Consider the following 25,685-nt stretch of genomic DNA (forward strand, 5'->3'; position numbering starts at 1 on the left):
AATATGCAGAGCACAGGCACAAGGAAACAGGAAACTCTTCCCAGAGCTTAAGAACTTGGTGTATTTTGAGGTTACTTCTGGGCTTCTGCAGACCAGATTCCTTTTCAGCCTTGTGCAGGTGGACAGGGAGGAAGAAGGATGTAATGGCTATACCTGTCATGTGCCTTAGGCAGCTGCTGCAGGATATGGACTGATTCCTTACTGAGCTGTGTAGTATGCAACTCAATTGCATCTTGCAAAGGGCTGTAGTATTGGGAGCACTTTACTTGATGTTACAAGTGCTCTAGGAGACATTTTGCCAGTCAAGAGCAAAATTTCAGGTTGCTTTTTCTGTTTCTTCTTCCTATGCCTAGTTGAACTGTGCATTTCTGTTTTTATGGATTCCCAGGTACAAAACTCATATTGCAGTCTTTTCACCAGGCCGTAATAAGCCCTGAGATAACTCTCCTTACAAATACAAAGAAACATTTAAAATTATTTTGTTTTTCTTAAAACCAGTGTTGGATAGTAAGAACATCAAAAGTCTTACACAGAAAAAGAAAGCGTTTGTAGGCTCAGCAGAGGCCTCACCTGGGTGCTTCACTCATATCAGTTTATTTGGTGAATTGATACTATGTTTCCCCTAGAGGCCTGCAAATAAAACTCTGAAAGTCTTCATTTGGTCTGAGAAGATGAAGTATTTAGTCTCTTCAGTGCTGATTTTAAAGTGTTAATTCTGATTTAACTACCAGTCTGCAGTGCCGAATGGTCTACAAGGAAGTTTTAATTATCAGCTTCTCTCTAAGAGTATATGTAAGATATATTTGTGTTCCTCCACCTTTTATTATGAGGTATTTGTTAGTTCCTTTTACAAGTTTGAATAATCCTTAGATTGAAACCCACGTACTAACATTTCTCAATTAATAGATCTGAATTCTATACATATGAACCACATAATTTCAATTAATCAAATCCTTAAATTTTTCTTGTATAAGCATATATTTAATCATGAATGCATTGCTGTTAAGTAAGAACAAATGCAGCAAAATTAATAATATGCTTGTATTTCAGTCACAGCAGTCAACTAGTGTGTCTGAAAATACGTAATGAAATTAAAGGCATAGCAGTAAAGCTTTTCTCCGTTAGTCTGTAGCATACCTGAATATGCACTGGAACTGGAACTTAAACAAGTTAAAGAAACACAAACAACTAAATGCAAATCCTCACAAATAGTCTATAACTTACTTTGCTTCCAGTGAGAAATTGGCCTGTGTCTGCAAATCTCCTGATTTGGCAGCTATACCAAATTCAGTTTAAACTCTCGCTGGCATCAGCAAAAATTACCTGATTAGGGATGCAGGATTGGAATTAAGATAATAGCATACTAAAATTCCACTATAAATTCAAAAGCTACTAATGGAAATTAAATCCCCAAAATACCGTATGTTCAAGGCAGTTGAACACTTTTCAGTGTACATATTCAAAACGCTAAACAATGGTAGCTATTGCATGTGTGACCATCAGGAAACACAGCTGTGCTTCTTTGTGTTACAATTAATTACTTCCGTTGTATATAAAATTGAAAGTATTGGTACTCTGGGGCGGAAAAAGGATATCCTGATACACTGCTCCTATTTCCTTAGCAAGGCCTATTACTGAATGTTTCACCATTAATTCAGTTACAGTGAATTATCCTGTGAGGAATAAAGGAAGGGTAGATTGAGTAATTAATTGTTACGCTAAAAGCTGCCTTTTCTTTGCATGTTCACTCTCCTAAATTTTTATCTCCTTTTACGACTTTCACATGTGCCCTCTTTGATAGCAATACACTTCTACGTAGTTGCACTTAACAATGAAAGTCTAAAAAAAATGTTTACTTAACTTCCCTTTGATTTAAATATTGGGGGTTTTTTTGGTTTTTTTTCCCCCCATGTTATGAGAGCAGAGAAAGCAGAAAGCTCTGTCCCTGTCCTTTAAAGGAATGAGTAAAATCTTCTCAGCCGCCTAAGTATTTGTGGCCAGGTTCTCTGAAGCTGGCACACAGAGATACCTTTTTGTGCCAATGAATTTCCCTGAGCTGGAGGGGGATGAGGATTCTTACCCAGAGTTAGGGAGGAGTAGTAACAGCCCAGCATTTCTCTGTTATGCATTGGTTGTACTATGTAGCGCCAGTCTGGACCCTAAGGATATACACTGCCCCCAAACTTTAATACCTACTTTTTAATAACACTTACTCTCTTTTTAGAGAACTTCTGAATAGAGAGCGGCTTCTGCAACTGCTTAGGAAATCAATGAAGTCTCCAACAACTGCCAGCCATGTAAGTCTATAAAAGGTGGATAATACGTTATGTATTTGATACTAAGAATTTAATCTGTCAGGATGCTCCTCCTAACCTAAAAGTCCATAGTTGTGTGCATAGGTGTAATTAACACCACCAGACTGTTTCCCATCCATTATAAGATATGTAGCACAAAGCTGAGTAAGTGACATGGGGGAAGATGTGGAGTCCCTCAATGTGAGCACAAATAAATCCTGCCAAATTAACTTAAATCTTTGCAAGTTTGAATTCAGTCTACTTGGTGTCACAACAAAGTAATGGAAGAAAGACAACTCAGAAAAGCTCCCATAAACTGGTTTACGTAATACAGATGGCAGAAAATAATCTTCCACATAAAATACAGCCCTACTCTCCTTTTGCTGCAGAGCTGGCACTGGGAATAGAGACTCAAAGGACATGTATGTTCTGTCATTATTTCGTAACAACACAGTTTAGATTCAGGTATGCTAAATTTGATGCAACAGCTAGAACCTGAATCTGGCTAGCACTATCACATTCTTGCAAGGATTTTTTGGCCAGAAGTATAGTGCAATGTAGCATAGATGCTGTGTAGCAGATATGCAGTAAAGCAGAAACTTCCAATTAGTGTCATATATATGTGTATCCACAATAAATCTCAGTAAATCTGGTATTTCCAGGGTGCAATAGGCTGACTGAATACACCCACTCTAGCAGCACAGCACATTGTATTACTTTTTACCCCACATTGTTACCCAGCTTACAAGCACGTTTAACAGTAAGTCTGGTCAGGCTTCCACATGTGCAGAAATCATAGGGAAATTTATGATGTCCTCAGAATCCGTACAGAGAAAAATTTCCAGGAGGAAAAAGAAAATGGGTTAGGGAACATGCAGGCCTAGCAGTGGCATTGGGTACTGCAGGAGAACATTTAGTTGTGAAAGAATATATTTAGTCTTTGTTTATAATGCACAAATAAAATTTTTACTCATATTTTTTAAGTGAAGTCAGATTTTGGCAAGTGTGCCCTTCTTTCTGCTCCCACATCTCCTATGCCATCAGAAAGTAGAGATGTACCTCAAAGCACAAAGATCTTGGTAATAAAAAACTGATAACAAAAACTAGGTCTCTAGGTACACTCAGTTTAATGCATTATTATTATGCTACGTCTAGTAAATGGACTATATAGCAACAATTTAGGCCCGAATACTGCAGGTATGAAACACATCCACTTAACATACATGTTCCATATGTGCATATAGGAATGTCTGTATTCATCAACGTTAAGATTTCTCTAAATCAAACTAACTCATGATCCTAACATTATTTTCCAGACTATGTACGATTAGATCTTAAAATAATTAAAATCCTGTGATTCTTTTGTTCTGAAATAGATTCTTCATTATGACTATGGATATTTATTAGTCTTCCTAAAAATCCGAAACATCCTCTTCAACGCACCATGAGAATAAAACATTCCAGAAAAACAGTAAATTCTCTAGCTTTCTTGTAGCAGCAGTATTCATTCCACAAGCACTGAAAGGACCATCACCTTTATTCAATTCAAAATTGTACTTTTATCTAGATCTTCTAATTGAAAGAAAAATAAATCATTAGTTCAGTTTCAGAAAGGCCTCAACTTGTTTTCAGTAACACTACATATAGTAAAACTAAGCGGAAGCAGAAGAATTTCCATAACATCTTTGTCATTAATGAAAATAATCTGATTTCTAAAGCAGTAAGACTATAAAATACCTTTGAGGTGGAGGCAGATTTATCAATGATACCTGATGCATAATAATTTATTATTCCCTTAACAGTTAAAATCTAGAAACTTTTAAAGAAAAAATGTGTTTTGTTCAAAAGTTTAGCTTCCTTCAAAAAAAAAAAAATGCATTCTGCTTGTCCTTATTACATAGAAAAGTCTTGTGGCTCAGTCTGACAGTCCTTATTAGTACAACACATTTGTTACTGTTTTCTTTTGATGTAATCTTCCTAAAAGGAGGAGGAACTGTGTTTCTAACAGCAATTCAAGGCATGTTTCGTAGGCATACGGCACAGAATTTATGCCTGAATATAATCTGAATTTCATCCATAACTCTCTGATTTGGCTGGGAGAACAAAGCATTTCATTGTGTATTCAATAATGGTTTTAGCAATCTTATTCACACATTCCTTCCTTTCTTAATCAACAGAAACTGGCTGAATTTAAGATTCATGATTGGGGGGGGCGGGCAGGGAAACAATGCCAAAGCCTGTAGTTTTAAAATCACCATTTTTTTCGGAGCAAACCATAATCTCTCTTCTATTAAGAATCTCTTAATGCAACTCTTGTCAAACTATTTTGCACCATGTCCTTTTCTAATGAACTTTGCTCTATTCACTTTCTGCACCCTTTAGCTGGCACAGTGCTATGCTTGTGCCTCTATTGCTTCTACTTCAAACAGCTGAACTCTCTGGGGATCACAGTGCGCAGTTTAGGAATCACTGTCTTGTGCAAAGGTTAAAGGTCAGAACGGACAATCTGAAAACCAGTAATTTCAAACTGTCAGAAAACTGCAGATGTTCTGCTCATTCTTTTGAATTGTGTTTTTCCTTGTGCACATTGTAAACAGAAATTAGGGCTGTAAAATAAAATCAAAGTGCACAAAGTTGTGATTCCTGATGCTGTACTTTGTAATGCTATCTAAAGCCAAGTCTGTCCATTTATCATCTACTCAACTTATTCAACTTCTTAATTAGGTTTAATATAATTACCTGTATATTTAAAAGTCCTGCATTCCTGAGGGGTGTGCATTAGGAATGCACAAAATGAGCTATCCTTTCATTTGGAAGTATTTCTTGGCACTAGAGTTCAGTGAGGATGTTTAAAGCTTTTTGTGTATTATTTAAGTCACTTATGCTAAGAAATGGAAGAACACCCACCTGAACTTATGCAATCAAACTTTGTTCTCAGATGCATCAATGTAACCTAAGACAGAATTTACCCATTCCTTATAAAGTTACTATAAACAGTATTTGTTGACACAATAAAGTCTGCAACTATACAAGCCTTGCTAAGTTGTAACATGTACTGTTAGTACACTATATTTTTTAAGCATACTAACATCATCGTATAATCACAGAATGATTTGGGTTGGAAGAGACCTTAAAGATCATCCAGTTCAAACCCCCTGCCATGGGCAGGGACACCTTCCACTAGACCACGTTGCCCCGTCCAGGCTGGCCTTGAACACTGCCAGGGATGGGACGTCCACAGCTACTCCCGGCAACCTGTTCCAGTGCCTCACCACCCTCACAGTGAAGAACTTCTTCCTTGTATCTAATCTAAACCTACGCTCTTTCAGTTCAAAGCCATTCTCCCTTGTCCTATCACTACAGGCCCTTGTAGTAAGTCCCTCTCCAGGTTTCATGTAGGCCCTCTTTAGGCACTGGAAGCTGCTCTAAGGTCTCCCCAAAGCCTTCTCCAGGCTGAACAAGCCCAAGTGTCTCAGCCTGTCTTCACAGGAGAGGTGCTCCTGCCCTCTGATCATCAGCATTCGTTTAAAACAGTGTTACTTGGATAATAAAACATTCAAGATTGATACACGATAAAGTTGAAACCAATGCTTTTAATTTTTATTTTCAGGTCTGAAGTAGAGAGTACAAGCTTGCGTATGCTTTCTTATCAGTATTACATGGCTGAAAGCTGTCAGCTGTTCACATGCCATATTAATAAATATGCCCGAATCATAAAGCTTTAACTGTATTTGCACATTGCTTTTATTACTAGATTGTTTTATTCATGTTGGCACAGGTAATCCATGCAAGGTAGTTACTCACACCTCATAAACCACACTACATTCTGTTTCTGAAATAACTAGGAACTTAGGAAAAAAAATGTATCTAAAAGCAAGGGCACTTGTGGCATCAAGTCAACATGTCAATATATTATAAAACCTAGACTTCTAATATGATCACTGCAGGCAAGAAACCACTCATTTTCAAATTCTGATGTTCATAAATACTAAACAAATTAAGATCTGCTACCAGGAGACAACTACTACAGATAAACAGTAGGGTGCCCAGCATTAGACACTAATGAGTGTATTCAGTGCTGTGGACATTCACATTATTAAATATAAATACAAATAATCTTTAGCAAAACATTTCACCAAAAGTACTGACCACTGAAGGACCAAAAGACAATATTTTTTCCTTGTTTTGAACTGATTTTAGAAATGTGTAATGTGTAAATCCAATATAATAAAAACTAACTTCTAAAAAAAAAAAAAGTAGTAATAAGAGTGGGGTGTTTTCTAGGCAATAAAAGCAGTCGTCTTTGGAAACATTTAATTTACTCTCTTCTGCAAAAAGAACAAGAAAAGAAAAAGCATTAAGACCATTTTTACAGCATTTGACTGAAAAGTTCTTGAACACTTTTTAATTAGATAAAAGACTGGTCTTTTTATTTGATCATTCAGGGGTACAGTATCTTTGTTTTATTATGTAAAACCTGACCTTAATTTGAATGAAAAGAAATATTTAGAGGAACTTAGAACTTGTCCCCGGCATCTATTACAAGACTTAAAACATAAACAAGTACACATTATTCATCGTGCATATTTTTTTACAGAGTGTATGTTCAGTGATAGTTGAAAGGCCCTATTCTGAATTATATATATCTATGCATCTTTCCCCCTCCGTATCACGAAGGTGACATGTGGCAAAAGAGTGTCAGCAGTTATGTGGTATTCTATCCCTGTGAAAGTCAAAATACTCCATTATTCTTCACAAATTTCTGGTTCAGATATGTGCAAAAATTATACTGAATAGAGATATCAAGGGCAGGTAAGTGGATTCCCTATTTTTGGACCACATTATGAAGCAGCACAAGTCAAAACAGGAAATTTATTACATGATAATCCTCAGGGTATCTCTGTTCTTCATTCAGAGATACCAGTGTACCTCATATAGCGATATGTAAACTAGCTTTAATCTCACTTGCTCAGACACCAGCTGGAGTCAGGGCATGTATTACAATGCAGGTTATCTGCCCAAGGAAATTTTCAGGACTCTCTCAAGCTAGTACGGCTCCCATTGAAGTCAGTGCTGCTGCATTTTCACTGTTGCCACTCTGCAAACTAGCTCAGCTATGCTTACAGACATTGCATTCACCTTTCTGCTGTACTGACTTCAAATTTACTAGATTGGATCCTGTATCTCCCTTGCTCACCCCTTCTATACATATTCATACTATCTCTCTGGGCTGTAAGCTTGTAAGTTTACTATACTTACTTACAAGCCCTAATTTCTTGCTTTGAGCCCTTTCCCTGACTGCAGTGAGTCACCCTGGCTATTACCCCCTAAACCCCTTTGCCCCACCCCAACTATCTAACATGTCAACTTAGTGAAACTGGCTTTACCTAGCTATTCCCCCTCCTCTGACACCAGCTTCACTAAAGGCTTCCAGTCTCCTCAGCGTGTCATCTTTTCACACTCAACCAGAGGCCCTCAGAGCCCCTACATTCTGGCTGCCACAGGTGCTCTCCCTTCTCTGATCCAAGCCCTGCTTCCCCTGCCCACAGTAAGACCCCTGCCTCCCACACCCCTGTCCACTGCAGCAGCTCGCAGGCTGACCTGGGCCACTTCAGCTGGCAACCTGGGCTCCCCTGTGAATGTGAAGAGGAGACAGCCCCAGCTGGGCTGCCTACCACCATCTCTTCACAGACTGTACCCCTGCCTAAGCTGCAGCCCTCTTATTTCTGGCCATCTCCTAAAATGCTCTGTCCTTTATGCCACCAGTGAAGAGGGAGCTTCTAAGACATTGAGGGGGAAGGTGGAGGGTGACACACATAAATATACACACATGCAGATTAAAATTAATGAAATTTCACACATGAAATTCTGAGGCATCACAAGCCCTAGCATTTTGTGTCTTCCCAAGGAGCCTGACTCCCTGTTTGATGTTGATAGTCAGAGACTAGTCCTAGTCAGTGGGTAACACAGAAATCTTCAATGCAGTCTTAATATACAATATGCTGATATGAATTTTCTTACATAACAGAGAATAATAAACAGCATTTTGTTGAATTACATCCAAAAATTAAAAGGAAATCTAGAATTGTCTCACTGTTATGAAAAGGTACTCAATGAAGTCAAATATGAGGGAAAAAATAGCTAACTTCCATGATTACAATTTATTCCTCTAGAGAATATTATGAGCCAGACCTTTGGATTTTGTAATCAATGGAACCATATTCACACCAGCCCAGCACCAACTGAAAACAGAAAATTTGCTTGCTATATTAAAAAAAGGCTTTGCATATAATGTACTAGTGTTTTAGAATAATTCATGCATACAAAAATCTCACCCTGTAGCACTCAGATCAGATCACTGCTAAGATCAGTGAGAACTAAGATACCAAGATACCCACTGAATAAATACAGGTCGTACATATCAAAACTGCCACAGGCTGTTCAGGTTGTTATTTTTGTCCAAGATGCAGACTGCTTACACCTAACATAACTCTCAGAGCTCCAAATTTCTTTTATTCTGCCCCCAAGCTTTGGATAGTTCTTCATCCCTGAAAAGACACAGCCACTTCCTTAAAATGGGCATTACTCATAGGAGGGAAAAGGCAGACAATGCTATGCAATTTCTTGTTACTCAGAAAAAGTAAAACAGGGTGTAGATGGCACCAGAATGTGGCCCATAGAAGGCATCCTCAGCCTCAGAAATACTAATTCAAAATGCTGCAAGCTGTCAATACACGCATCATAATTCTCACTTAAACAAATTAATAAAACTTGAGTAGTGATCAGCCTTTCCATTTTAACTCTGTTTTCTATCAGACAGAACTGCTGTCTCCAATACAAAAGTCATTGATATTTAGAATTCAAAATTCAAAAGTATTCTCAGTAGTACAAGTATTGCTCTTTAGCCAAAAAGAAAAAAAATAAAAATATAAATAACTGTTCGGACAACTTCAAAGTTGTTCTTAAAGTATTAGAAAAGATGACTCTATGGTTATCCTCATTGTCAGACCCTATCTACTGTTTTACAGTGGCAAATAACTACTACAATTCAGGATGTGTCACATTTAAACTAGTAAAAGTGATGAAGAGTGTGCGCCTATTATGCTCCCTTAGGAATTTTTTATTAGCATTAATTTACTATAAGGGAAAAAAAAAATAATAAAAAAAAAAAAAGATGCCCTTTTCCTAACTATGTGGGATACAGTAGGGAATTTTTGTGAGCTATCTCCCACTTCCTAGCTGTGCTAGATGGATGTGTGTCTTCTGTGTTCATCAACGTGAAGGTCCATACATAGATTCCTACCTCCCACAGGTATCAATGGGAATTAGAAACCAAAGCAACTTTGAGTATTTTTTTCCACAACAGGAAAGGAGAACTGGTTTTGAATGAAAAGCTGGCCTTTCCAGCCAGTTCTATTCCATTCAGTGTAGAAGTAATTTGGAGAAAGCCAGCTGTCCTTTTCTATGAGAATTTGAAAATGAACTAATCTATTGTACAAGCCAAGTGCTAGTAAGATTGACCCAACATGCTGTTCTCAGTCTTAATGGGCTATGGAAGGCATTATTCTGTTTCCACTTTATTTTCAGTCTAAGTGACGGTTTGTCTCCTATGCTTCCCAACTACATATGAATTTCAAGGCAGAATTCATATTTGTAAAGAATCTAAAATATCTGATACTATGAGGTGGCACCACAACATAATGGAATAGCACCCACTTTTCATAGAGGAAACCCTAATCTATTTATTTCCCTTGGAAACCTATGGCCTTTGCTTCTACAGATTATTGTACATGTGGCACTTGCTCATTCCTATTATGAAAGAAAATGACATTACAAAAGGTCTTTCCCAGTTGTTCTTAAGCACTAGTGTGTGGTCTAAGCAGTAAAACTGCTGTGGGTAATTACTTTGAAACTGTGTTTGCATATTACTTTTTATACTCCAGTTTTTAGTTAATTTCATTATTTTTCCTCAACTGTTGCTCTGGTTCATTTGTTTCGATTGTTCATTCAGTAGGTTTTTGTAGGAACCTTCCAAAAGCATGTCCTGCTTTTACAAAAGAGGTTAAAGTTAAACTTCAGAAGTATCAACTTCCTAGATTTTACCAAAAGAAATGCTAGCCATGGTTATCAACTTTATAATTGCCCAGTTAGCCATCTGGGTTTTTTAGCATTAATTGACTACCAACTCTTCTTTTAAACATTGATGGCATGGGCATGCTTCTTGCACAGTGGCTTATCCTTCTTGGAGTAGAATGGCTGGCCTTCCAAATTCACATGGCATACCTAGAATTAATAATAAATACAATCAGGAATCATTAAAAAAAAAAAAAAAAAAAAGAGAGAGAGAGAGGGAGAAAGACATGATTATTACAACTGTATTTCTCTTCTGCCTACACATTTCTTTGGCAGAAGTGCATCTGATTTCCTGGATCAAAGTGCATGCCTTGGTAGTTTTCCTGCTCCACGTTGAGGTTAGGCTCTGGTTTGCATTAGCTCTCCTCTCTGTACTTTCTTGCCACCACTAATCACTAAGTTCACTAGTTTCTATTAAAAAGGGGTACACGATCCCCTCGGCAGCTCCAGCATGTCCCAACAGTGTTTGTGTAGACTGTCGAAGGATAGTGGCACACTCAAGCAAATGCAGCTAGCTCATCTAAGACCTAGCTTCTTATCATTTCATGTATGATTTTTCAAAAGCTCTGGTTAGGTGCCATGGTCCCAGAAGTATCATCCTTCCATGGTACCATTAGATACTCATTCCTATTATTACTTTGTCTTGGTATGGGTGCTTATGTGATCAAGGAGTGAGTCATTTGGATATCCAGTATCATTGAAAACTAATTACTTATTCTTACCAGGTTATTCTTCAACCCATAGAGTTCTCTGCCTGGCTGCTGAAGTGCTGGTGTTGACATAACAAAGCACGCGAGAATGCATGGCCCAGGCAGGGCAGCCCAGGTTTAGATCAGCTTAAGCAGCCTTGGGATTGTACAGGTATCTACACAGGGTAGTGCAACACCACTTGCAATGTCAGAGTTGACTAGAACTACTTAAGGAAGTCAATACATCAGAATCTAGGAATAAGAATAAATGTTGTGCCTAATGCTTAAGCAGGCTTAACACCAGTGAGTGATAACATCAGTGATGTGCTTCTGCAAGTGGACGGAAAATCATGTGAAAAGATATGGGGATAGCATGCTACAGATTAAGAGTTATGTGTTTATTTGCATTTGACTTAACCCACTGAAAGAAATTAAGTTAGTGCCTAATAAAAAAAATGCTGTGAGAACTGCATTAACAAAACTATCACCTCTAGAGAAAATTGGGTTGCCAATTTAAATAAATACATAAGAATACAGTTAAATGAACGAGCAAAAAAGAACATGAAATACTCAGAGAAATTGTCTCTTACAAGTGACTAATAGCTGTTAATTTGGGAAGGAAATTCACTGTCATAGTATTCCTTTCTATGTTAGTGTTTCAAAAAGACTTCAATTTTCATAGGACACTTTTGTGTCACTCACTTCCATGTACCCTTGAGAGACCAGTAGCTAGTTTAGCTTTAGATATTTATAAACATTTCTGTACTTTCTACTCTTGAACCTAAATTTTAGAGTTCAACCAACATTAGAAATTGTCACTGCCATTTTTGGTGTGGCCAACATACTATTTTTAGTTAATTAGAGGTTCTAGATGTTATTACCTTAGGAATAATATGTTGTAGAGTAGCACAGCTGTGTTAGAACCATACGAAGAGTACTGTTTATCATATGGATTTTACTACTTTGCGTGCAGAGTGTGGGAATATGGCCACACTACATAGCTGTACGTACACCACAGATTGATGAGTCTGACCAAATTCTATGCTAATTACTAATCATTCTCACCAAGCAGACTTCTTTTTGCAAGTTTCAACAAGCATTTTGCATGGAAATACAAACGCCACTGCTTTGTAAGTAAGATTGTGGCTATACTGTTCGGTATGGTGTTAATTTACTTTAAATCCTGCTTTATCTTTATTTGGTAAACATTGGAAAGAGTAACAGCAATACTGGTATGTATTACTGTATGTACTCTCTAAAACTGGATGTTTTATTAGAACGCACTCACTTGTGATGGTCAAATATAATAATTCTAGTAGAAGTTTATGGAGGAGAAGAGAAATTACTCCCATCCTCCATCTACAAGTAAAAAATGAAATTCAGTCCCTCTGCATTCTTAGGCACATGTTAGTCATTCTTGCTTTCAGGTCTTCTGATGTTACTTCACAATTTATGAATATAAAGAAATGAGATAGTATTTAGTATAGAACCTACAGCACAAATGAAGCAGGTATCATGCCAAGTGTGTCCAAGAGCTTCGATGAATTTATCTCCAGCTTCAACAGGAAAATCACAGCCATGGCACTTTGTGCTGAACAAAGCAATATAATCTAAAATAAAACAAAAAGCAAACTTAGAACAAATTCTTAACATAACTGTATTAAGTCCAAGAGAAATAGATAGTTTCCAGAGGATTAATTTTTTATTGTTTTTGCTCAGTTTCTTCCAACATTCACTGAAACACACTGAAATTTGTTTCTTTTCTTTCATTATCTAAATACTAACTCAGTGCAAAACCCCGCATCAGCATGACACCTGTCATCACAAGCATTGAAAACAAAAAAATCATGAAATATGAAGTTATGTTTCTCTCAGTTTTAAATTAATGTATGTGGAAGCTATTCATAAGGGCAAATATGGTCATACAAAACACAATTTAATGGCCAGTGAGTGTTACCTTAAGGGTGATATAGAAGCATAATTTAAGTTTCTATGACTGGATTTATGTTCTCTCTGCAATGAGAGAGAATATTGTGGAAACCCCATACTGGCTGGTTAATACATCTTTGAGTGTCAAGTGCAGTTTGGGAAGATTTGACATTAAAAAAGAACAGCAGAAATTCAAAAGGTATATGGAATTCATGAGTCACTAGAGGTTATGGCAAACCCTCCAATTCTAATGGGTAGATGCCAAGTCAGTCATGCTGTATGGTTTTCATTCTTCACTAAGAATTACTCTGGTTTGTAAAATGTGATTTGCACAACCATAAGGAAGTTATCTCTAGGGAGGAGGAGGCCAGAAGCTCATTAGATAGACAACACAGGGCTAACAGAGGGAGTATCACTTAAACCTTAGCCTGCTTCCTGACCATATCATGCAACTCATTTGCATGGCAAGCACCATTTATTACACTATACTACCCTTTCCATAGTTTGCAAAGCTCTTCCTTTCTTAGTTGGCAAGAAGCAGTTCATTTGTTGCAGCACTCAGAAAACAAAATCTGCACTACCATGTGTTGCACATCTGAGCAGAGCTATCTTTTCACATATGTTGGTTGATCAATTTTACAATGAGGTAGCAGTATCAGAGGTCATAATTCAAGCAACTTAGTAGAGAGAATGTGGGCAGCAACCCACACATACTGCCTAGAAGTGCTACCAGAATCCTAAAAGAAGGATTTTTCACCCGATCATATGTAGATTTCTGGTGAGCAGAGTCTACTACGACAGGGAGAGGGAGAGGGGGAGGGGGAAAAGTGCAGGGAGAAAAGTGAAAGGTAAATATCATAATACGTAAGGGGGAGAAATGAGGTAAGCATTCCGGGACATAGAGGCAAAAGACCAGTGCTCTGCCAGTCTATCATATAAAGTGGAGAAGAACACAGAGAAGGAAACACTTGTATATGCGGTGAGTGGAAACAAAATCCACGCTGGATGGGTAACTGATTTTATTTTGTTCAGCTGCTTTATTCTTATGTTGCTTCCATACAACATGAAGCACATGATTACTGAGCAGAACTGTCCGGTTTGCCATACCTTTCTCACAGTAAGGTTCCCCGTCCTCCATGTGAAAGAGGCTATTCCCAAACGGCATCTTACAAGCTGCACAGACAAAGCAACTTGTGTGCCAAGTCTGTCTTAGGGCATGCATCACTTCCTGTAAAGCAAACAGACAGAAATCTTCAGTGGAATAGCATGTCCTGTAACTACCTACTGGAGAACAAAAACAAGGCAGAGATGCTCTAAATTTTTCCCAATTCCCCCCCTCAAAAGAAAGAAATATGACAGAAATTGGGCTATTTTGGAAAGAAAGAGGAAGTAGGACTGCAAACTTTCTGGAACAACATATTTGCCAAAATGAAACAACATAGTTCCGCCAGCTGTTTGTATCAACGTGCCCAGTCGCTGTTGTAGGAGAGATTCTGCACAAAGATTCTAATTATTTTCTCCTTTGTTTTGACACAACTAGTATGAACTCTTCAATGCAAGAGTATGATTTGTTAAATAAATTTTAAAGCATAATTTTCTTTCTGAGACCATGAAATGCATGGACGGGATAATAATCAGATAATTCTGATGTTTCAAAGTAACTTATATTATGTACTAATTTCTTTAAGCCTCTCAGAAGAATGCTTCACAAAATAATGTGAAAATCTAACAAAAAATTTAAAAATAGGTTCTTAGATTTTAATGTATGTGATCAGTGGAAATGAGTCTGCATTGCCTGTTCCTAGGCCATGTGCTCATCGCAAGAAAACAAATTCTGTGCAACTGATGTTCTCTTCAACTGAGAATCCAGATTTTTATCAGCTTCTCTCTTCTATCCAGTATGGATCAATGTCTATTACTGCTTTGTTCTTATCTTGTCATACAGAAGCCCACCAAGTCCAAAAACTGCTGTACTGAGCTCTGCTAACTTGTCAATCTTACTTGTGCCCAAGATATTGTTTGACAATGTATCTCTACCAAACAGTCCAGATTTCAAAGGGCTGCATAACAGATGTAAATTTAACTTTGTTAACTTCAGTGAAACAGCACAGATTTACACCAGCTGAGAATCTAGATCCTATTTTATGTTGCTTCCAGCTATATACCTAGACTCTGACTCTCTTTTAAAGATTAGTTTTAATCTCCATTGGCTATGACAAAAGGGATTGAAGTTCCTCTTCCATCCAGTGAATAGACAAAATAGTCTAATTTATGTTTGCCATATATCTCATTAGAGAATCACCGTTTGAGATTCATTAACTTCTGTTACTGTTTGCAAACAGCTATCCCTGACAAATAGGTTTGGATCCATTTATGAACCTCACTGAGCTAAGAAGCAAAAAACAGATTGAGAAATCTTATTACTATGAATAGAGGCAGCTGGCATCTTTGCTATTTTCCTGATGAAAATCCATAATGGGGAACTGATTTGTTCCAGCATTAATTAGGTAAGTTAAGTCAGTACTCTGCTGTAAAATTATCCCTACTTCTGCAGCAGCAAACAAGAGTTGGTTGGAGCCAGAGCTTCACCATAGATGTCTGAGGCTGCCATTCCTAATTGGCAATTGCAGAGAAAAGCATCTAGTCTGTCAATGCCAACATTTAGACAGATGTCAAAAGGTGACAGCTAAGCAATGAAAAACCACTGTGGTACTACTTGCTTCCTTTTTTAGGAGAATCATGTCATATATTCTCTATAACTGCAGGCATAAATACACTGCTAAAATTATCTTATGGTATTCCAACCTCATTGCCATCTAAGGTTTATGTAAACAAATTTACTTGTACCTAAGCATGAGTACATTAAGACAAAACTGGCATCTAGTTTTGCTTTTCTGGAATTCAGATCTTTGTATTTATTCTGTATTTTCTTCACTATAAGAAGCCAGCAGAATTTCTCTCAGCAGCTGTGTTGCTAGCTACCAGTGAGGTGTGGCAAGAGCAATGGGCCTCTTCCCAAGATCACTGACTTTTACATTGAAATTTAGACTAAGTCCTGTATAAGAAAAAAACCCAGTTCAAGTCTCTTACTATAAATACAAGGAAAAGAGAGATAAAAGTAACAATGTGTATGAGATAGCAAAGAACTACCCAGGAAGTGTTACGTATTTTACACTCAGTGAGATGGTAGTGAATTACATATTCTGTCTGTGAGTTGAATACAATACAGAAATATCCAAGAATTTGGATAGATAAAAGTTACTATAAAATAATATGTTTCTCATTCTGAAATAATCAAAAAGCTAGGAAATTATTATTAAATGGGGGGAAATAATTAAATATCTACATTCACTACTTAGAGTCTAAACTATTTCATTATTTCAGTGAATCAAGCAGTTAGAGAAAGGGTTAAGCTTGTTCTCTTACCCCCATGATCTTAGTGTGGCATCTGGCACAGGTTGGTGCAAAGAACTGTTCGTAACAGCGCTCACAGTACACACTATTCTGCTCTTCCACAAAGCACATATCAGCCAAGGATGTCTTGCAGTAAGCACAGTTGAATTCTTCTGGGTGCCAAGAGCGACCCATGGCTACCAGGAAAGGACCCCTGCAAACAATTGTAATTATCTTAATAGATAAAAAAAGATTGAATGACCTTGATTACAAACTCTCTTTGTTAGACACCACATACATGTATAACAAGCATTCTACTTAAGCCACGAAGATGCATATTAGAATAAGATCGAGAAGCCTGAACAGAAATGCTCTTTTTCAAGATCATTACTTACACACTTTGCCAATTGGTTAAAATCTTTCATTATTGTTTAGTCATATCGATTGGATTTAACAGACAAGTATGGGAAAAATCATCAATTGTTTTCATATCTGCATAGCTATAAGTGGCCTTATAGCTGCAAAGACAACAGGAAAAGGCCAAGGGTTGTAACACAGAAGATAATGCTACTATTTGAAAGCATGAGAAAGCAGGCAAATTTCCAAACAAACACACCCACATCTCACAATAGCTCCTCAAGTCTCCTGCCTTCTTTTCATCTGAGAGAGCACTGCACACAGCATGTTCGAGAAATGTCAGACTATCAGATGACAACTTGCCGTTTCATTATACTGAAGACACATTAAATTCATTTTGGTGATTTACTCTTGATTGTATTTAGATATAGTGCTTATTACTGGAATCTTTCAATTTTAGAATATATAATGGGCAATAATCAGCAGTTCCACACCACCAAACTAGCTCCTTTTAGTGGGGGGAGACTGTCATTAAACATGGATTACTTAAAGTTGGTTAGCAGTCCACAGGGTAGCAACGGGCACTGGTCCAGCAGAATGAATTGGGAAAGGAGAAGGGAGAGGCATGCTATGAATCACTGGTAATAGAGCGTAGGCATTATCTTTCTCCAGACACAAAAGCAACAATTACATTTGCCTGCTGTTCCAAAATGATGTCTTCTTCCCTTCATAACCCACCCCCTCAGCTCCCAAACTCTCCCAATGAAGCTGTATGTACCTCCTTCAAGGGGTACCTTAGGACCAGAAACTTGTTTAAAAAACAAACAGCAATCTGCCACAGCATCCAAGAAACAAATAATTAGCAGGTATAACTTTGCAATGATAAAAAGTGAACCACAGAATAGCAAAATGAGCTCTGGAAATGTTAAATTAATGAAGCAGAAAACAGACATCCCTGCTAGGCAATTTAACTGAGTCTTAGGCTCTGGTACTGTATATTAATATACAATAACCAGTGTCTCTGATATTTTTTTTTCTGCTTCATCCCTTTTCAAAACCTCATGACCTTACCGAATTATACTGTTACAGTGCCCACAGAGAGGAGTTCGGCTGCTGGCTGGAAAACGCTCAGCCCTCTGAACTGTTCCTCGGGCAGGAGCCTGAGAAGAAGTTGAAACTGGAGATGGGTAAGCAGCAGTTGAGGCAGGAGATGGTACTGGAGGACCCCTTGGTAGGATGTGCTTTGTTACAGTGGTGGTGGTTTTTCCAGGTGCAAATTTCTGGGAAAAGGAGTCATCTGTTACCCAGGGAGGGCGACTTGCAGGCTCAGTGTTGGCAGGGGTGTAGGAATGAACTGGTGCCGGTGCTGTTTTAAGTATCCCAAAAGAAACCAAGAAGTATTTTAAAGTCTTTTCTTCTGATGGCAAAACAGCAACACTTACCAATGTGTACTCATAAAAAGCAACACATAAGAAATAAAAGCTACAGGTGACTCTTAATTATGGTCTGCCCCTTACTGCCCATTAATTCTGGACTGAAGCCAAGGACATCAGCACAATCACTGACTTCTAATCTACACGCATTACAGAAGTCACTGTCTACTGGCTTTTACAGATTTTATGGAGACCATTTTCAAGGACATCTCTTCATTTTCTAGTAGGAATGGATATGACAATTCTGTGATAATTTCAAAGACTGCCATATAACCTATTTGAGACAGGTTAAAAATAGAAAGGCCAGATCATGTAATAAAGTTTCAGATGGAATTCCCTACAATTTTCACTAAGAAGTTATGCTTGAATTTTGATCTTGTTCTATTCATTAAAATGCAGCATTTGCCACAGATGTCACTGTTATCTATCATTTGTAGTTTTTACCCCTAGGTTTCTGAAGAAACACAGGCTCACGCAAGTAACACAGAGAGCACTAGAAGCAATATTGAGGGAGCCAGTTTCAGCTCACATGACCAGCAAGACAATGCCAAGAGCGCTTAGAAGGCGGCCAGATTTGCGGTTATGACTGATCTCTGTTCAGTTCTTCGCTTTGCCACAGACTTCCTGTATAACTTTGAGCAAAGCGTAGTATCTCTGTGCTGCAGTTCCCATGTATGAAATGGAAATGTTACACTTCCTTTCTTCCACCCTTTGACTATCACAAAAAATCTTAGTGCAGACTGCCTCTGTGTTTGAATGCACCAGGCTCTAATCTTGGGTGGAGTTTTATCACATAAAAATAAGCAGAAGCTAGAGCCTGCACATACCAAAAAGTTTTCCCATTGCCCTGCTCTTTTCGCAATGTCAGATCTTGCAGTGACTGAAGTCACTGCCCAAGAAACTGCCTCGCTTTGCCAAGTACAGGAGCACTAAAAGCAGTTTTCCCTTTGCAAGGAAAACAAAGTGAATGATTGTTGGTTTGTGTGAGGAGGAACAGAAGCTTGGAGAGTTGAAATGTTTTGACCGAATGAGAGAGCACAGATTTGGGAGCAGAAGTCAGTTCTGCAGTCTAGTCAAACACTCTGCCTAGTAGATCACAGTGCCAATAAAATGATGACCAAACACAACATTTACAGTTTTAAGGAGCTTGCAGGTATAAAGGTATTTCAATCAAGAAGAAGGTTCTGAGTGTAACATGGATCTTTTGGCACAATTAAGTGGTGAGAAGATTGTTCTACTTAACACTCCTCCCTTAGCCCACACCCAGCCACACAGAATAACATACACTGATTATTGGCAATTACAGGTACTTAAATTGCATATATATCAATCCACTGTGATCACCTCAGTGAGCTCTGATTTTCTTTTTACTGAGTTCAGAGTTGAAGCTAATGCTTCTTCTTGATAAAACTTTCTTATGCTACAGTATCAACAAAATTTCTGCTTCATAAAACTGTATCCCACCTTAGCTTCAGGCTTCTTTTTTAACTTGGGTATGGTAAACAGTGTTTAAAGATTTCAGAACCGAGTTTATATGCAATCTCTTTAAATCCTGAGGCTGTTGCTATTTATGTATTAAGGTATTAAGCTAGGCAAAATTAGAAGGCAGTATTTCATCCCTAATTGGTGAGTTCAAAAGGCTTCCACCTATGAGGCTCTCTAATTAAATAAGGCGACTTCTAGCTCACTCGGTTTTGTGAAAGGATTCTCCCTCCCTCAAGAGCCAATTCTTGTTCATGCAAAGAACAGCAGTGTATCCCACAGGGGGCCTAACAAAATGGCGAGATGTTCAAACCCAGAGTTCCTGACATGAAGAACAAATGCAGTCCAGGTACTGCTTTTAGGATACCTTTTTCTATGACTGTCTTTCATAAATGCTTACAACCTCTTAGCTTTTCACTTTTTCATCCTTAATCTCACAATGACAGTGTTTTATTTTTCCAGTTTGTTTATTCCAACCAATGTAGACAGCATATGATTTATCTGGGTTTGGATTAATCTAGACTCCTTTGAAGGATAAACACTGGGGAACTGTTCATTCTCTCTACCTTTTATTTCTTTTTACTCTATCTTTTCTACTTGCTGCAGTAAAATAAAGCAGAAAAATATTCCTTTCTAGTTGCTGAAAGAAGATACCAGGGGAATTATTGCAAAATGACAAATATTGGGTGTTTGTAACTGCTCTGAGTTCTCTTTTCAGCCATTCTAATTTGTTTTTACAGGCTGGATTTATTACAACATATTTCCTCCCGATGAATAGGTGGGAATTACTATTATTTAAAATAGTGTCATTGCAATGTATTAGAAGGGTTTCAGTAACTTTGAGATTTTAGTTATTGTTATTAAGAGGGAGTTGTTATTATCTTAGAGCTATAATCCTAATCTTACATGAACAACTCTCTTGTCTTAGTAGCTTCTGCCATACAAATTCACCTTGTATGTTTGTGTATTTCAAAGTCTTCCAACGTACATGCAGCAGATAAAAAGGTGCTGTTTGCTGGTAAAATGTACTAAGATTCAGCACATAAGAGAACAGAGCCTCAAAATATCAGTACTGTATGAGCTGACCCTTGACTGTTCAAAAATGAATACTTCAAATAATTCTGTAACCCAGCCTCTATCGCCTTGTTTCACTCAGTGCTCAGACTCTCTTAGAGTAGGAGAGAAAGAATGGGACTATTGTTATCTTGAGAGAATGGCAGAAGAGGTTTCTTTTAACAGCAGTAGGAGCAAGCCAATTCCTTGATTCTGGGGAATTTGGAATTCTCCCCATCAGCTCTTCATTTGTGGTCAATGGATATCTTCCCTCCAGAAAAGAAGGTGCGTTACCAAAGATTCATTTGATAAAGATTCATATAGTCAAATACTTTAGTCTTACATAATAGCTCACACTGTGAAAACAACTTCCCTTTTCTGTTTTTCTCTGTTAGTAGAACATGTAATGGTTATTCTTAATTTTCTAGTAACAAATGTAACTCATAATCACAACTGATTTGGCTTGTTCTACATTTAGTGGCCACATCCTTGAAGCCCCAAATTTTCTTATATACTGTTCCAGTACATAGTAGATGACAGATAAAGCGGATAATGCAACATGGAAGTTCAGGTTAGATATAAGGAAGAAGTTCTTTACAGTGAGGGTGGTGAGGCACTGGAACAGGCTGCCCAAAGACGTGGTAAATGCTCCATCCCTGGCGGTGTTCAAGGCCAGGTTGGACAGAGCCTTGGGTGACATGGTTTAGTGTGAGGTGTCCCTGCCCATGGCAGGGGGGTTGGAACTAGATGATCTTAAGGTCCTTTCCAACTCTAACCATTCTGTGATTCTATGTCCTCTATATTCTTATTTAGAAGAATTTAAAATGGCAGATGGTATGTAACTTGCTGTTTTAGTATTGAAGGTGCTCAGGATTCAGTGAAAAGTTCATCTGAGATCTGTGGGAATTTTTCTACCAATTTCTAAATAAGCAGATCAGGCCTTTACACTTGAGCACTTTTATGTACATGAGTAGCCCTATTTGGACTTAGGATTTAAAAGGAAAGATTTGCTTTCTTACTTGTAGGTATCATGTTACTTTGTAGTATAATACTGGCGTTTGAGTTGCTTGGATTATATGAAAGCACTATTCTAGGCTGGGAAAGCTTACAAGAAAGGAAACACAAGTATTTTTCTGCCATCTAGTGGACCTTGTTCAGAAAAGAAGTATGCTCCTTTTAAAAACGGGTTGAGAAGGGAAAAGAATTTGGAGTTCAGAGTTTTACCTATAGGAAGAAAACAAGATTTTTAGCAGCAGCAAATTCCTGCCAGCATTAGGTTAGTCAAAGTAGCACTCTTCCTTTGCTTTGAAGTGTAAACTTGCTGATTAGTCAGATCTAAGCAAGATACTTACCAATGCAATTTCATTTTGTTTTCAGTATAAACAAAATTTAGCCTCATTTATTTATTTATTTTCAATCTGATACAGGTTAAAATGGTCCTGTAAATTCTCTTAGTGATTGATTCAGGTTTCTGGATATTGCATGTATAAGACTGCTGGTGCATGTTTTAATCTGGAAGTTGCTGGTCCACATTTTTAAGGGAAGCCAGTCATTTCATTCCCATTAACACTGATAGCTAGCATAAAGACATTCCCCTTGTAAATTCTACATTGCAAATCCTCAGAGTAATCTATCTCCACTATTTTGGCCTTTTCACACAATGGATTTACAAAAATAGAAGTCTAAGAAATTATTTGATACGTGAGAGTATAGTTATTGCAAAAGCCTGAGGTTATATTTAGATTGGAAGAAAAATACATATTTTGTGATCTCATATATCATAATTTGAGAACAGCTGGTCTCTCAGATTGAGGCTGCATTTTATGCTGCTGGACCAAATTTATGTGCGTTGACAAAGTTGAGTGAGGAAGTTTTATAACTGTCTTGACGGCTTGTTTCAAAATACTATTGAACTTTCCCATCTGTGACAGGAAATGCCGTTTCCTCCATTTCTTCCCAAGTGACAATTTCCCGTCTGCTCAGGACTGCAACTGCAACTGTCTCTAGGGCCACTCATGTTCCAAAACCAGTATGAAGTGCTGCTACACCAAATATATAAAACTTTAAAAACGTACCAAAAGAAAACCCAACCATCTCCAATAAAATCCTTGTCTGTAATCTCTTTTGTACCTGAATCACTTTGGGGTTCATTTACAAAGGTAGTTTAGAAGCCTTTATTGGATATTTCAAAGTCCCAAACAATACAGGGAGACTTACTGTTTCTTTCTCTGTCAATCTTAATGCTATTTGAATTTTGTCTTTGTAATATATCACATTAGGTATTATTCTGAATTTTCTCCTGCCCTCTAAAGTATACTATATCCTTGCAGTGCCTGCAAAATAAGAATTTTCCACGTACAGTCAGACAATATATACAGCAGAAGTAAATTTGCTGTACAAATTGTGCTACAGAACAGAGTTTCCATACTGTGTATTTTAAGCCTTTACTGGCAGTGGGTCTCAAACCCAGCAATATAAGGAATTCCAAAGAAGATGCCCCTCACAGAAGAAAACAAAAACATTGCCTCTTATTCCAAGTCTAATTCAACAGCCAGCTTTTTCTTTAGCAGATACAGCTACTAATTTGATACAGCTGCTAATTTATTTCTGTGGCAGGTTTGCATGTTGAGAACTGGAGTTTATAATTCCCTCAAATGAGCATGGGGCTTAGTATTAATCAGTGTATTTTGGAGATATTTTGACTTGCCACAGTTTGCTCTGTTCTGCATTATGGAAATAAACTCTGCCTTCATCTTTGCTTCTTTTGCAAGACAAAAATAATAATAGTTGCCTTCAATGAGAACATGGTATATGCTGACACACTTAACCAAAAGCAAATGAGAAGCTGAAATTTTTATTTACTTTGAGACCCTTAAATAGCTCATGATAACTCTGAACTGTCTTTTCCACCTTTATATCTCAAATATAAAAATTAAGCAATTAATCTTTCTGTCTGCTTTATGTCTAAGTAAAATGTCTCCATTGGTTTCATTTCAGTAGATCCACAGATAGAGCATTACAGAAGACAGTTTAAGCCTGTTAGAATGCTTGGCCTTTTCATATTTACTTGACTGTCAAGATATAAATCAACATTTTAATTCTTTTGCTAAGATCAGGACAAGCTTAATTTAAAACAGAACTGCATTTAGACTTATATTGCTGCCTCATTTAATTTGTTCATTTAGAGGGTTCACATTTTGGTCATCAATGGTTTTAGAAGTTCACTCTATCGGTAACACATTAATTGAAGGGGAATTTAAATAACATCAAGGAGCATATTTTCCACATGAATGAATACTCAAATATATTCCTTCAGAAACTAGATATGTGGGAAATAGAAGCATAGCATATGAAATACCTTAATAGGTCACTCTTTATTCCAAATATAAGCCTGAATTTGAGAAGTTCAGTATACGGCCCTATCTATTTTGCAAATACATCCTACTCAAGCTACCTTTACTTATTTATTTTATTTCCTTCCCGAGTTGTGCATTCTTAAGCTGTTTTAGCAACTCTGAAGTGTAACTGGGTCCTAATTGGGCACACTGGGTTATTTTCCAAATGTATTTCTTTTGAAAAACACAGCTGCATATTTTTTATTACAGATTTCACCCTTGCTTTTTCTTCCTCCATTTGTCTCACCTTTTCACTCCAAAGCAGAATACAAATACAACGTAATCCTTGATCTTACGTTAATCTGAAGCAAAACTACCAACTAGCAACATTTGGTTCTGTGTATGTAAATCTTTCCTAATGTGTGTCCTATTGCAAAATAAGTACTCTTTGCATTTTGTTTTTCTAAAAAAGCTTGTGCATTTCTTTTCTGAATCCTCTCAGTACTTTGAAGCCACCTTACCTGGCTGGTAGACAGAGGGCTTTATGCTGGCAGTAGTAACAACTCTCATTTTGGAAGTAGCAGAAGCAGCTGGACTTTCACCATAGCTTCCAGAAACTGACATTGGTGTATATGACTGGCTTGTATTTCTAAAAGCAAAATGAAGGTATGAGCAACTTTACAAACAGCAGAAGTTACTGATAGTGAAATAATAGATTTGGCAACTTCCAAAGCACTTGGAGAGGAACCGTCTGTGAGAGCTAAGGAGAGAATATAGTGAGATTCATTAGTTGTTGTCATTGCTAAGAAAGGCTGAGACAATTCTTTGGAAAGAAAAATTAGCCAAATAAGGATTTTGAATAATGCCAAGTTGCTCTTGTTGTCACAGAAAACAGCTTACTGAAGGAATATGAGGAATTGATTAAAGGAATTCTCAGTTTAACAAGGGATCAGACTTCAGGAACATGCATACAAAGTTTGGGGTTTCTGTCCCTCTACAAAAAACCAGGCCTGTTCTTGTGTAAGATAAAACAATGAGGGATATCTCGTTGACTTACAAAGATACTGGCTCAGCACAATTACTGCTACTACAAATACTAACTACTGTTTATAAGCATTGTACTCTTTTCAGAAAGATTGTAGTGACCTTTAAAAAACCATTTCTGAAACTAACTTTTCCCCGTTTAAACTAAAAACACAATTTACAATAATTTTTCTAATGTTCAGATTCTGCTAGCCAAAAGCACATGACATGCAATATTATGATGCACTTTGTGCATTCCTAGATTAAAAACATTTGCTCAGGATTCCAAACATCAATAAGAAATAGCTTTTCTCTATTTTACGGCTTGGATGGTGATTCTCAGTTTGACCAAAGTAACACATTGAAATATATGCCTCTTCTATTTGCCTGTTACTTAGGATGATTCTATTTGTAGTGACTTTGCTTCATAGACCACTAAAAGAGCATTACGAACAAAGCAAGCAAGAAAGAATGAAGAAGTACAAGGGAGGAAAGCAACAGATACTGAGATGTGTGCAGTAATAGAAAATATTCATTGTTGAACATCATTCTTACTCACCATGA

General features: G+C 37.4%; 1 protein-coding gene across 1 annotated transcript; it reads right to left on the reverse strand.

Moving 5' to 3' along the window:
• Window positions 1-6,572: 6,572 nt before the first annotated feature.
• Window positions 6,573-24,756, reverse strand: LOC115609108 (LIM domain-binding protein 3-like). The gene is made up of 6 exons (XM_030488848.1): window positions 24,620-24,756; window positions 17,867-18,161; window positions 16,472-16,652; window positions 14,153-14,273; window positions 12,611-12,726; window positions 6,573-10,577 (listed from the first exon to the last, which is right to left on the reverse strand). The coding sequence occupies exons 1-6, from the start codon at window positions 24,720-24,722 to the stop codon at window positions 10,488-10,490; spliced, it is 906 nt and encodes a 301-aa protein (XP_030344708.1). The 5' UTR covers window positions 24,723-24,756; the 3' UTR covers window positions 6,573-10,487.
• Window positions 24,757-25,685: the final 929 nt, after the last annotated feature.

The sequence above is a fragment of the Strigops habroptila genome, chromosome 5 (assembly GCF_004027225.2).
Source record: "Strigops habroptila isolate Jane chromosome 5, bStrHab1.2.pri, whole genome shotgun sequence".
NCBI lineage: Eukaryota > Metazoa > Chordata > Aves > Psittaciformes > Psittacidae > Strigops > Strigops habroptila.